The sequence below is a fragment of the Rhinoderma darwinii genome, unplaced genomic scaffold, assembly GCF_050947455.1.
Source record: "Rhinoderma darwinii isolate aRhiDar2 unplaced genomic scaffold, aRhiDar2.hap1 Scaffold_578, whole genome shotgun sequence".
NCBI lineage: Eukaryota > Metazoa > Chordata > Amphibia > Anura > Rhinodermatidae > Rhinoderma > Rhinoderma darwinii.
In genome coordinates this window covers 79,554-94,063 of record NW_027464131.1, presented here as the reverse complement: position 1 = coordinate 94,063, position 14,510 = coordinate 79,554, and the positions used below count along the sequence as shown (strand labels likewise).

At 50.2% G+C, this 14,510-nt stretch overlaps 1 protein-coding gene across 1 annotated transcript; it reads left to right on the top strand.

Annotated features, from left to right (window-relative positions):
- The first annotated feature begins 549 nt into the window (after positions 1–549).
- On the top strand, positions 550–13,714 carry QPCTL (glutaminyl-peptide cyclotransferase like). Its single transcript, XM_075848961.1, has 7 exons — positions 550–795; positions 1,646–1,786; positions 1,865–2,152; positions 10,737–10,892; positions 12,878–12,977; positions 13,051–13,167; positions 13,246–13,714. The coding sequence occupies exons 1-7, from the start codon at positions 601–603 to the stop codon at positions 13,389–13,391; spliced, it is 1,143 nt and encodes a 380-aa protein (XP_075705076.1). The 5' UTR covers positions 550–600; the 3' UTR covers positions 13,392–13,714.
- The last annotated feature ends 796 nt before the right edge of the window (positions 13,715–14,510 follow it).

Sequence of the window (14,510 nt, the reverse complement as noted above, 5' to 3'; positions counted from 1 at the left end):
GGCGTGGTCAGTTATTAGCCCCTCCTCCTGTGTGATAATATACAGGGCGGGGTCCGTTTTTAGCCCCTCCTCCTGTGTGATAATATACAGGGCGGGGTCAGTTATAAGCCCCACCTCCTGTGTGATAATATACTGGGCGGGGTTAGGTATACAGGGAGGGGTCACTTATTAGCCCCTCCTCCTGTGTGATATTATAAGTTCTGGAATAGTCATGTGATCGTATATAAACGTCTCCTGCTCCCAGCTGACAGACCTTCCCGTTACCACACAACTAATATGGCGGCTGCTGTTACCTAGCGACCTGAACACCAATGAGTGATGTTCACGATGACCTGTCAGTAAGAGACTCCGCCCCACGCCTCCCATTGGTCGATGTCGCTATAACTATTTACAAATCTTTTCTCGTGATTGGATTAAACCGTCCGCTGTTACTCCCGCCCTCACATTACAGCGATCAGGTCCCGCCCCCGTGCGCTGTTTGGCTGGACGCTGGCCGGGTGTCTTTGGGGCTCCTGTACTCTGCCCCACCCCCTGCTGTCGATTGGTTGTGTGAGACACTACTGCCCTCTGATTGGCTAATGTTTCACTAGTCACACTTCGATGTGTGCCCGCCGCGCTGCCCGTACCTTCCGGAGCCCCGGGGGCAACACCAGCAGTGCCTGGAGCCCTAAGCTGCGCTCCCTGCTGGTGCTCGGGCTGGGATTGCTAATAGGTGCCGGTATTTTACTGTGGGAAAACTGGGGCGAGAACGGGACGCCTTCCAGAAATGAGGGAGACGCCCGAGGAGGGCAACAGGTGACGTGAGGGGCCACTGGGAGGGGTGCTCACCCTGTCTCCTCTGGAGGGTGAGGGGCCCACCTGCTGCCACGTGGAGGGTGAGGGGGCCACGTGGAGGGTGAGGGGCCCACCTGCTGCCACGTGGAGGGTGAGGGGCCCGCCTGCTGCCACCTGGAGGGTGAGGGGGCCACGAGGAGTGTGAGGGGCCCGCCTGCTGCCACCTGGAGGGTGAGGGGCCCGCCTGCTGCCACCTGGAGGGTGAGGGGGCCACGTGGAGGGTGAGGGGCCCGCCTGCTGCCACGTGGAGGGTGAGGGGCCCGCCTGCTGCCACGTGGAGAGTGAGGGGCCCGCCTGCTGCCATGTAGAGGGTGAGGGGGCCACGTGGAGGGTGAGGGGCCCACCTGCTGCCACGTGGAGAGTGAGGGGCCCGCCTGCTGCCATGTAGAGGGTGAGGGGGCCACGTGGAGGATGAGGGGCCCGCCTGCTGCCACGTGGAGGGTGAGGGGCCCGCCTGCTGCCATGTGGAGGGTGAGGGGCCCGCCTGCTGCCACGTGGAGGGTGAGGGGCACCCCTGCTGCCACGTGGAGGGTGAGGGGCCCACAGGGGGAGATATACGGATCTACTAGTGAAGGGAGCAGTGGATTTTACAGTATAATACACCCAGACCCCCCCCCCCCCCCCCGGGTTATGATTTTATACTTGGGGTTTTCACCGCTTCTTTTCCCCCCGCTGACCTTTGACCTGTCCGCCCTGATGTCGCTTCCTGTTCATAATCGCCCTGACTACGAGATATCTGGAGTTCGGTGAATTGTTGGGGGTCCGCGCTGCGGGGGTGGGGTGACCCTGGTGACCTCTTCTTCCTCCTCAGATCCGCCCCAGGTCCGTGACGTCCGGTGCGGTGCGGGATCTGGTGTCCGCGGTCAGCGTGGAGCGCATGTGGTCGTCCTTCTTGAGGCCGATGCTGATCGAGCGATCTCCTGGGAGCCCCGGGAACCTCCGGGTCAGAGAGGTGAGGGCGGGGTCTGGTCACTCGGCTTTGCCCGGCCGGTTGTCATGTGACGTTAGTGACGCTGTTCTCTGTCCGCAGCTTATCTCCGGTCACCTGCGCTCATTGACCGCTCAGTGGGCCGTTGACTTTGACCTGTTTGATGCGCTGACCCCGCGGGGCTCCTTACCTTTCGGAAGTGTCATCGCCACCCTGGACCCGGCAGCTCCGCGCCGCCTGGTGTTTGCCTGTCACCTGGACTCTAAATGGTTTCCTGTGGACGGGAGGGGGCGGCCATTTGTCGGGGCCACGGACTCCGCCGTTCCCTGTTCTCTGATTCTAGAAGCGGTCACTGCACTGGACGCCCGGCTGCGGCATCTGAAGGACCAGGTGAGCGCCGCGTCCGTATCCTCCGGTCATTCCTCGCTCGGCCGCAGCAACCAATCAGAGCTCGGCTTTCATTCCTCTACAGGAAGAATGGCGGGCGGGTTTTGATTAGTTGCTGTGGCTCAAAAAATCGTCTACAAATCTTCTATATGATCAATAATCTCAGGACGTTCTGTGTTCAGTCCTGTCAGTGGTATACACGGTGTCTTATATACAGCGGTCCTGTCAGTGGTATACACAGTGTCTTATATACAGCGGTCCTGTCAGTGGTATACACGGTGTCTTATATACAGCGGTCCTGTCAGTGGTATACACAGTGTCTTATATACAGCGGTCCTGTCAGTGGTATACACGGTGTCTTATATACAGCGGTCCTGTCAGTGGTATACACAGTGTCTTATATACAGGGGTCCTGTCAGTGGTATACACAGTGTCTTATATACAGCGGTCCTGTCAGTGGTATACACGGTGTCTTATATACAGCGGTCCTGTCAGTGGTATACACGGTGTCTTATATACAGCGGTCCTGTCAGTGGTATACACAGTGTCTTATATACAGCGGTCCTGTCAGTGGTATACATAGTGTCTTATATACAGCGGTCCTGTCAGTGGTATACACGGTGTCTTATATACAGCGGGTCCTGTCAGTGGTATACACAGTGTCTTATATACAGCGGTCCTGTCAGTGGTATACACGGTGTCTTATATACAGCGGTCCTGTCAGTGGTATACACGGTGTCTTATATACAGCGGTCCTGTCAGTGGTATACACAGTGTCTTATATACAGCGGTCCTGTCAGTGGTATACACGGTGTCTTATATACAGCGGTCCTGTCAGTGGTATACACAGTGTCTTATATACAGCGGTCCTGTCAGTGGTATACACGGTGTCTTATATACAGCGGTCCTGTCAGTGGTATACACAGTGTCTTATATACAGCGGTCCTGTCAGTGGTATACACGGTGTCTTATATACAGCGGTCCTGTCAGTGGTATACACAGTGTCTTATATACAGCGGTCCTGTCAGTGGTATACACAGTGTCTTATATACAGCGGTCCTGTCAGTGGTATACACGGTGTCTTATATACAGCGGTCCTGTCAGTGGTATACACGGTGTCTTATATACAGCGGTCCTGTCAGTGGTATACACAGTGTCTTATATACAGCGGTCCTGTCAGTGGTATACACGGTGTCTTATATACAGCGGTCCTGTCAGTGGTATACACAGTGTCTTATATACAGCGGTCCTGTCAGTGGTATACACAGTGTATTATATACAGCGGGTCCTGTCAGTGGTATACACGGTGTCTTATATACAGCGGTCCTGTCAGTGGTATACACGGTGTCTTATATACAGCGGGTCCTGTCAGTGGTATACACGGTGTCTTATATACAGCGGGTCCTGTCAGTGGTATACACGGTGTCTTATATACAGCGGTCCTGTCAGTGGTATACACAGTGTCTTATATACAGCGGTCCTGTCAGTGGTATACACGGTGTCTTATATACAGCGGTCCTGTCAGTGGTATACACAGTGTCTTATATACAGCGGTCCTGTCAGTGGTATACACGGTGTCTTATATACAGCGGTCCTGTCAGTGGTATACACAGTGTCTTATATACAGCGGGTCCTGTCAGTGATATACACGGTGTCTTATATACAGCGGTCCTGTCAGTGGTATACACAGTGTCTTATATACAGCGGTCCTGTCAGTGATATACACGGTGTCTTATATACAGCGGTCCTGTCAGTGGTATACACGGTGTCTTATATACAGCGGTCCTGTCAGTGGTATACACAGTGTCTTATATACAGCGGGTCCTGTCAGTGATATACACAGTGTCTTATATACAGCGGTCCTGTCAGTGGTATACACAGTGTCTTATATACAGCGGTCCTGTCAGTGGTATACACAGTGTCTTATATACAGCGGGTCCTGTCAGTGGTATACACGGTGTCTTATATACAGCGGTCCTGTCAGTGGTATACACAGTGTCTTATATACAGCGGTCCTGTCAGTGGTATACACAGTGTCTTATATACAGCGGTCCTGTCAGTGGTATACACAGTGTCTTATATACAGCGGGTCCTGTCAGTGGTATACACGGTGTCTTATATACAGCGGTCCTGTCAGTGGTATACACGGTGTCTTATATACAGCGGTCCTGTCAGTGGTATACACGGTGTCTTATATACAGCGGTCCTGTCAGTGGTATACACGGTGTCTTATATACAGCGGTCCTGTCAGTGGTATACACAGTGTCTTATATACAGCGGTCCTGTCAGTGGTATACACGGTGTCTTATATACAGCGGTCCTGTCAGTGGTATACATAGTGTCTTATATACAGCGGTCCTGTCAGTGGTATACACGGTGTCTTATATACAGCGGTCCTGTCAGTGGTATACACGGTGTCTTATATACAGCGGTCCTGTCAGTGGTATACACGGTGTCTTATATACAGGGGTCCTGTCAGTGGTATACACGGTGTCTTATATACAGCGGTCCTGTCAGTGGTATACACGGTGTCTTATATACAGCGGTCCTGTCAGTGGTATACACGGTGTCTTATATACAGCGGTCCTGTCAGTGGTATACACGGTGTCTTATATACAGCGGTCCTGTCAGTGGTATACACGGTGTCTTATATACAGCGGTCCTGTCAGTGGTATACACGGTGTCTTATATACAGCGGTCCTGTCAGTGGTATACACGGTGTCTTATATACAGCGGTCCTGTCAGTGGTATACACAGTGTCTTATATACAGCGGGTCCTGTCAGTGGTATACACAGTGTCTTATATACAGCGGGTCCTGTCAGTGGTATACACAGTGTCTTATATACAGCGGTCCTGTCAGTGGTATACACGGTGTCTTATATACAGCGGGTCCTGTCAGTGGTATACACAGTGTCTTATATACAGCGGGTCCTGTCAGTGATATACACGGTGTCTTATATACAGCGGTCCTGTCAGTGGTATACACAGTGTCTTATATACAGCGGTCCTGTCAGTGATATACACGGTGTCTTATATACAGCGGTCCTGTCAGTGGTATACACGGTGTCTTATATACAGCGGTCCTGTCAGTGGTATACACGGTGTCTTATATACAGCGGTCCTGTCAGTGGTATACACGGTGTCTTATATACAGCGGTCCTGTCAGTGGTATACACGGTGTCTTATATACAGCGGGTCCTGTCAGTGGTATACACGGTGTCTTATATACAGGGGTCCTGTCAGTGGTATACACGGTGTCTTATATACAGCGGTCCTGTCAGTGGTATACACGGTGTCTTATATACAGCGGTCCTGTCAGTGGTATACACGGTGTCTTATATACAGCGGTCCTGTCAGTGGTATACACGGTGTCTTATATACAGCGGGTCCTGTCAGTGGTATACACGGTGTCTTATATACAGGGGTCCTGTCAGTGGTATACACGGTGTCTTATATACAGCGGTCCTGTCAGTGGTATACACGGTGTCTTATATACAGCGGTCCTGTCAGTGGTATACACGGTGTCTTATATACAGGGGTCCTGTCAGTGGTATACACGGTGTCTTATATACAGGGGTCCTGTCAGTGGTATACACAGTGTCTTATATACAGCGGTCCTGTCAGTGGTATACACGGTGTCTTATATACAGCGGGTCCTGTCAGTGGTATACACGGTGTCTTATATACAGCGGTCCTGTCAGTGGTATACATAGTGTCTTATATACAGCGGTCCTGTCAGTGGTATACACGGTGTCTTATATACAGCGGGTCCTGTCAGTGGTATACATAGTGTCTTATATACAGCGGTCCTGTCAGTGGTATACACGGTGTCTTATATACAGCGGTCCTGTCGGTGGTATACACAGTGTCTTATATACAGCGGTCCTGTCAGTGGTATACACGGTGTCTTATATACAGCGGTCCTGTCAGTGATATACACGGTGTCTTATATACAGCGGTCCTGTCAGTGGTATACACGGTGTCTTATATACAGCGGTCCTGTCAGTGGTATACATAGTGTCTTATATACAGCGGTCCTGTCAGTGGTATACACAGTGTCTTATATACAGCGGTCCTGTCAGTGGTATACACAGTGTCTTATATACAGCGGTCCTGTCAGTGGTATACATAGTGTCTTATATACAGCGGTCCTGTCAGTGGTATACACGGTGTCTTATATACAGCGGTCCTGTCAGTGGTATACACGGTGTCTTATATACAGCAGGTCCTGTCAGTGGTATACACGGTGTCTTATATACAGCGGTCCTGTCAGTGGTATACACGGTGTCTTATATACAGCGGTCCTGTCAGTGGTATACACAGTGTCTTATATACAGCGGTCCTGTCAGTGGTATACACAGTGTCTTATATACAGCGGGTCCTGTCAGTGGTATACACAGTGTCTTATATACAGCGGGTCCTGTCAGTGGTATACACAGTGTCTTATATACAGCGGGTCCTGTCAGTGGTATACACAGTGTCTTATATACAGCGGTCCTGTCAGTGGTATACACGGTGTCTTATATACAGGGGTCCTGTCAGTGGTATACACGGTGTCTTATATACAGCGGTCCTGTCAGTGGTATACACGGTGTCTTATATACAGCGGTCCTGTCAGTGGTATACACGGTGTCTTATATACAGCGGTCCTGTCAGTGGTATACACGGTGTCTTATATACAGCGGGTCCTGTCAGTGGTATACACGGTGTCTTATATACAGCGGTCCTGTCAGTGGTATACACGGTGTCTTATATACAGCGGTCCTGTCAGTGGTATACACGGTGTCTTATATACAGCGGGTCCTGTCAGTGGTATACACGGTGTCTTTTATATACAGCGGGTCCTGTCAGTGGTATACACAGTGTCTTATATACAGCGGTCCTGTCAGTGGTATACACGGTGTCTTATATACAGCGGTCCTGTCAGTGGTATACACAGTGTCTTATATACAGCGGTCCTGTCAGTGGTATACACGGTGTCTTATATACAGCGGTCCTGTCAGTGGTATACACGGTGTCTTATATACAGCGGTCCTGTCAGTGGTATACACAGTGTCTTATATACAGCGGTCCTGTCAGTGGTATACACAGTGTCTTATATACAGCGGTCCTGTCAGTGGTATACACGGTGTCTTATATACAGCGGTCCTGTCAGTGGTATACACGGTGTCTTATATACAGCGGGTCCTGTCAGTGGTATACACAGTGTCTTATATACAGCGGTCCTGTCAGTGGTATACACGGTGTCTTATATACAGCGGTCCTGTCAGTGGTATACACGGTGTCTTATATACAGCGGTCCTGTCAGTGGTATACACGGTGTCTTATATACAGCGGGTCCTGTCAGTGGTATACACGGTGTCTTATATACAGCGGTCCTGTCAGTGGTATACACGGTGTCTTATATACAGCGGTCCTGTCAGTGGTATACATGGTGTCTTATATACAGCGGTCCTGTCAGTGGTATACACAGTGTCTTATATACAGCGGTCCTGTCAGTGGTATACACAGTGTCTTATATACAGCGGTCCTGTCAGTGGTATACACAGTGTCTTATATACAGCGGTCCTGTCAGTGGTATACACAGTGTCTTATATACAGCGGGTCCTGTCAGTGGTATACACAGTGTCTTATATACAGCGGGTCCTGTCAGTGGTATACACAGTGTCTTATATACAGCGGGTCCTGTCAGTGGTATACACAGTGTCTTATATACAGCGGTCCTGTCAGTGGTATACACGGTGTCTTATATACAGGGGTCCTGTCAGTGGTATACACGGTGTCTTATATACAGCGGTCCTGTCAGTGGTATACACGGTGTCTTATATACAGCGGTCCTGTCAGTGGTATACACGGTGTCTTATATACAGCGGTCCTGTCAGTGGTATACACGGTGTCTTATATACAGCGGGTCCTGTCAGTGGTATACACGGTGTCTTATATACAGCGGTCCTGTCAGTGGTATACACGGTGTCTTATATACAGCGGTCCTGTCAGTGGTATACACGGTGTCTTATATACAGCGGGTCCTGTCAGTGGTATACACAGTGTCTTATATACAGCGGTCCTGTCAGTGGTATACACAGTGTCTTATATACAGCGGTCCTGTCAGTGGTATACACGGTGTCTTATATACAGCGGTCCTGTCAGTGGTATACACGGTGTCTTATATACAGCGGTCCTGTCAGTGGTATACACAGTGTCTTATATACAGCGGTCCTGTCAGTGGTATACACAGTGTCTTATATACAGCGGTCCTGTCAGTGGTATACACGGTGTCTTATATACAGCGGTCCTGTCAGTGGTATACACGGTGTCTTATATACAGCGGGTCCTGTCAGTGGTATACACAGTGTCTTATATACAGCGGTCCTGTCAGTGATATACACGGTGTCTTATATACAGCGGTCCTGTCAGTGGTATACACGGTGTCTTATATACAGCGGTCCTGTCAGTGGTATACACGGTGTCTTATATACAGCGGTCCTGTCAGTGGTATACACGGTGTCTTATATACAGCGGTCCTGTCAGTGGTATACACGGTGTCTTATATACAGCGGTCCTGTCAGTGGTATACACGGTGTCTTATATACAGCGGTCCTGTCAGTGGTATACACAGTGTCTTATATACAGCGGTCCTGTCAGTGGTATACACAGTGTCTTATATACAGCGGTCCTGTCAGTGGTATACACGGTGTCTTATATACAGCGGTCCTGTCAGTGGTATACACGGTGTCTTATATACAGCGGTCCTGTCAGTGGTATACACGGTGTCTTATATACAGCGGTCCTGTCAGTGGTATACACGGTGTCTTATATACAGCGGGTCCTGTCAGTGGTATACACGGTGTCTTATATACAGCGGTCCTGTCAGTGGTATACACAGTGTCTTATATACAGCGGTCCTGTCAGTGGTATACACGGTGTCTTATATACAGCGGTCCTGTCAGTGGTATACACGGTGTCTTATATACAGCGGGTCCTGTCAGTGGTATACACGGTGTCTTATATACAGCGGTCCTGTCAGTGGTATACACGGTGTCTTATATACAGCGGGTCCTGTCAGTGGTATACACAGTGTCTTATATACAGCGGTCCTGTCAGTGGTATACATAGTGTCTTATATACAGCGGTCCTGTCAGTGGTATACACAGTGTCTTATATACAGCGGTCCTGTCAGTGGTATACACAGTGTCTTATATACAGCGGTCCTGTCAGTGGTATACATAGTGTCTTATATACAGCGGTCCTGTCAGTGGTATACACAGTGTCTTATATACAGCGGTCCTGTCAGTGGTATACACGGTGTCTTATATACAGCGGTCCTGTCAGTGGTATACATAGTGTCTTATATACAGCGGTCCTGTCAGTGGTATACACGGTGTCTTATATACAGCGGGTCCTGTCAGTGGTATACACGGTGTCTTATATACAGCGGGTCCTGTCAGTGGTATACACGGTGTCTTATATACAGCGGTCCTGTCAGTGGTATACACAGTGTCTTATATACAGCGGTCCTGTCAGTGGTATACACGGTGTCTTATATACAGCGGTCCTGTCAGTGGTATACACGGTGTCTTATATACAGCGGGTCCTGTCAGTGGTATACACGGTGTCTTATATACAGCGGTCCTGTCAGTGGTATACACGGTGTCTTATATACAGCGGTCCTGTCAGTGGTATACACGGTGTCTTATATACAGCGGGTCCTGTCAGTGGTATACACGGTGTCTTATATACAGCGGTCCTGTCGGTGGTATACATAGTGTCTTATATACAGCGGTCCTGTCGGTGGTATACACGGTGTCTTATATACAGCGGTCCTGTCGGTGGTATACACGGTGTCTTATATACAGCGGGTCCTGTCAGTGGTATACACAGTGTCTTATATACAGCGGGTCCTGTCAGTGGTATACACGGTGTCTTATATACAGCGGGTCCTGTCAGTGGTATACACAGTGTCTTATATACAGCGGTCCTGTCGGTGGTATACACGGTGTCTTATATACAGCGGTCCTGTCGGTGGTATACATAGTGTCTTATATACAGCGGTCCTGTCGGTGGTATACACAGTGTCTTATATACAGCGGTCCTGTCAGTGGTATACACGGTGTCTTATATACAGCGGTCCTGTCAGTGGTATACACGGTGTCTTATATACAGCGGTCCTGTCAGTGGTATACACGGTGTCTTATATACAGCGGTCCTGTCGGTGGTATACACGGTGTCTTATATACAGCGGTCCTGTCGGTGGTATACACGGTGTCTTATATACAGCGGTCCTGTCGGTGGTATACACGGTGTCTTATATACAGCGGTCCTGTCGGTGGTATACACGGTGTCTTATATACAGCGGTCCTGTCGGTGGTATACACGGTGTCTTATATACAGCGGTCCTGTCGGTGGTATACACGGTGTCTTATATACAGCGGGTCCTGTCAGTGGTATACACAGTGTCTTATATACAGCGGTCCTGTCGGTGGTATACACGGTGTCTTATATACAGCGGTCCTGTCGGTGGTATACATAGTGTCTTATATACACAGTCGGAGCCGTCAGATCAGTATTTTTCTGCCGTCTCTCCAGGGTTCCCCCCTCACGCTGCAGCTGTTCTTCCTGGACGGGGAGGAGGCGTTCGGGGACTGGACAGAGACGGATTCGCTGTACGGGGCCCGGCACTTGGCTCATCGGCTCTTCAATGATCCTGGACCAGGAGGAGCCGGCAACGAGCTCGATGCGATCGTAAGAATCTGGGCTTAACTTGTCCGTCAGTTCACAGGAGGCGTTAAAAGGGCGTCTGAGATTGAATGACGTTGTGTTAATGCTGTAAGTTATAAGTGTAAATACATTTATAATAAACTCCCCTTTTCCACAGTGGCCCCGTCTCCAGATCCTGCCGCGGGGCCCTTGACGGGTGACGTCTCTCTCTGCTCTGAGTCCGGCCGCTTTGTTGATCTTGAATTCTTTGCCGGGACACGAAACGTCACTTGTCAAATGGTGGATATCGGCTTGTCCTGCTGTTCTCGCGGCCCCCGCCGATATCCACCATGTGACAAGTGACGTTTCGTGTCCCCGGCAAAGAATTCAAGATCAACAAAGCGGCCGGACTCAGAGCAGAGAGAGACGTCACCCGTCAAGGGCCCCGCGGCAGGATCTGGAGACGGGGCCACTGTGGAAAAGGTGAGTTTATTACAAATGTATTTCCACTTATAACTTACAGCATTAACACAACGTCATTCAATCTCGGACGCCCCTTTAAGTCACGTAAACGCGCTAATGATCCAGAGCTGCACTCACACATCTGCTTGTATATTGTTTTATACTCCAGTCACAACCAGAGCTGCAGTCACCATTGTGCTGTTACTTAATGTCTTGTTCTCCGGTCACTTTTCTGCTATTTGATCACAACAGCAGAAGTTAGTTCTGTAAGTGCCGACGTGTGAAGTTTGTGGCGCAGTCTGACTCCGTCCCATAGAAACCCCCTACTAAACGGGGCCGAATACACATGAAAGGAAAGTGTCAGCAGAAGTGCGGCCGCCGAGGAGGAAATGCACAGCAACAACCGCAGCGAAGATCCATCACAGAGCAACGACATGTGGGGTCATCTGCATGAGACGGGGATAGTCCAGAATCAACGATTTACAGGATGGCTCGCATGACAAGGAAGATAAGGTCTGGCACTTGTGCCGTTTATACCTGCCCATCCACCTCTACACCTGTCACAGAGCATGCTCACTACACTCTGCCAAGGAAGTCAATAGCTGATGGGGATAGGTCAGCTCCTCTCCCTCCCTGCCCATCTACCTCTACACCTGTCACAGAGCATGCTCACTATACTCTACCAAGGAAGTCAATAGCTGATGGGGATAGATCAGCTCCTTCCTCCCTGCCCATCCACCTCTACACCTGTCACAGAGCATGCTCAATACACTGCCATGGAAGTCAATAGCTGATGGGGATAGATCAGCTCCTGTCCCTGCCCGTCCATGGCTACACCTGTCACAGAGCATGCTCACTACACTCTACCAAGGAAGTCAATAGCTGATGGGGGATAGATCAGCTCCTCTCCCTGCCCATCCACCTCTACACCTGTCAGAGCATGCTCACTACACTCTACCATGGATGTCAATAGCTGATGGGGATAGATCAGCTCCTGTCCCTGCCCGTCCATGGCTACACCTGTCACAGAGCATGCTCACTACACTCTGCCAAGGAAGTCAATAGCTGATGGGGATAGGTCAGCTCCTCTCCCTCCCTGCCCATCCACCTCTACACCTGTCACAGAGCATGCTCACTACACTCTGCCAAGGAAGTCAATAGCTGATGGGGATAGGTCAGCTCCTCTCCCTCCCTGCCCATCCACCTCTACACCTATCAGAGCATGCTCACTACACTCTACCATGGATGTTAATAGCTGATGGGGACGGCTCATCTCTGTCCTCCCAGGATCGCTGCCTCTTTGTTCATGAATGAGATGTTAATCTGTTTGCTGTGGATCTCCTCCTCGGCAGCCATGTCACTATAGTTTGGGGGGGAGGGGAGGGGGCTTCTATCATGGGGGCGTCTACACAACTGAATTGGGAGATTGCCCTATTTTAACATATTTATATATTAATCATTGATGGGGAAACAGTCAGCAAGCCCCCCCCCCCCCCCCCCCCCCCCAATCAGATAACTGAAATAGGTAATACAATGTATGTGCCCCCGCTCTGTGCTTGTCTCTTCAGGATCTCTTTGTTCTGCTGGATCTGCTCGGAGCTCCGGCGCCGCTGATCCTCAGCCACTTCTCGGAGACTCGTGCGCACTTCATGAGGCTCTTTGCTATTGGTGAGACCCGGGGCAGAGGGACATTTGTGGTTGGTGTTTGTTGTCTCTGACGTTTCCTCTCTCCTGACCCCAGAGAAGCGTCTTCATGGCCTCGGCCTCCTGGACTCGCATCATGTGGACAGTCCTTACTTCAGGCCGGACCTGTATTTCGGGGCAGTGGAGGACGATCACGTTCCGTTCCTGCAGCGAGGTCTGAGCTCCTCCCCCGTTGTCCTTGCTCCTGGTCTCTGCTTCTCCCCTGCTCATGGCTTCTCTCTTTATTACACAGGCGTCCCCGTACTCCACGTCATCTCCACGCCGTTCCCAGCCGTCTGGCACACTCACGACGACACCGAGGAGAATCTTCACCGCCCGACCATCACCAACCTGTGCCGGATCTTTGTGACCTTCCTGGGGGAGACCCTCGCCCTGTGACCTGGACGATCCCACCAACTTCCACTGGAGACGGGCCGCAGTCAGAGGACGCCAGGTCCCGATGCAGCAACTTCCGAGCTCTTCTCTCCCAGCATGCCCTGCCGGCTCGTCTCTTTGTTCTTAGGCCTGTTTCTCGGCTGCGCGTGGAGGGAAATGACTCCATGAATGTCTCGCGTTGCGATCTCCACACCCGAGGGGTCACTTTATGGGTGTATATTCTGCTCTATTCTCCGCTGGATTATAAACGGGACGGACCATATAGAATAATCCCTCATAGGATATTATAGGGCCGGTCAATAAACCACGATCACTGGATCCTGAAACATTCTGCAACTTTCTGATAGGTCTGCGTTCCTCACCGTTTTCCAAGATCTCTGCTTGCTTTGAATGATTGGAAATATTTTCTTTACAGCCAAGGCTGATAACCCTTCCTGACCTAGTCCTGCTCCCACAGCTAAGGGTTTTGTCACAATGTATCAGTGTAGTAAATCTTCTTGGAACACATCAGAAGCACAAATCTCACTCCTGCCTGATTGCTTCTTCCCTGCGTTGATACATTGTAACAAATCCTCAGCTGTGAGATGGATTAGGTGAGGACAAGTGGTCTGCCTCTGGAATGTTTCCATTCACTGACAGGAAGCAGGTGTCTTGCAAACGGTGAGGAAATAAGATATAAAGTCCATTAGAAAATCTCTTCTACGCTGGTGAAGCTTTATTTGTAGAGGATCCTGTGACAAAGACGTAACCGCAGAATTCTGGAAATCCTGCAGAGAAAGTCCAATCTGTCCCCCGTTTCCTGAATTATTTGTCTGCAGGTTGCAGACCAGTTTATGGCAACCCACAGTCCGCAGATCGAGAACAGGGAAGTCTGCGCCTAATGGAAGATTAATCCGGGATCAGCAGCCACATCTGGTTACAGTGTTAATGGCATGAAGCTACAACTGATTCTCTGCCTCCTATCAGGACGAGATCTCCACCAACAGCTCGTTATTAATAAAAAACATAACGAGCAGCTGAATAATTACCTGTCAAAAGCGGCATCAGAGGCCGTGCCCACCGCCAAATCTACATATATACACGATCTCCATAATCGGCACTGTCACTGAATACATTACTGAT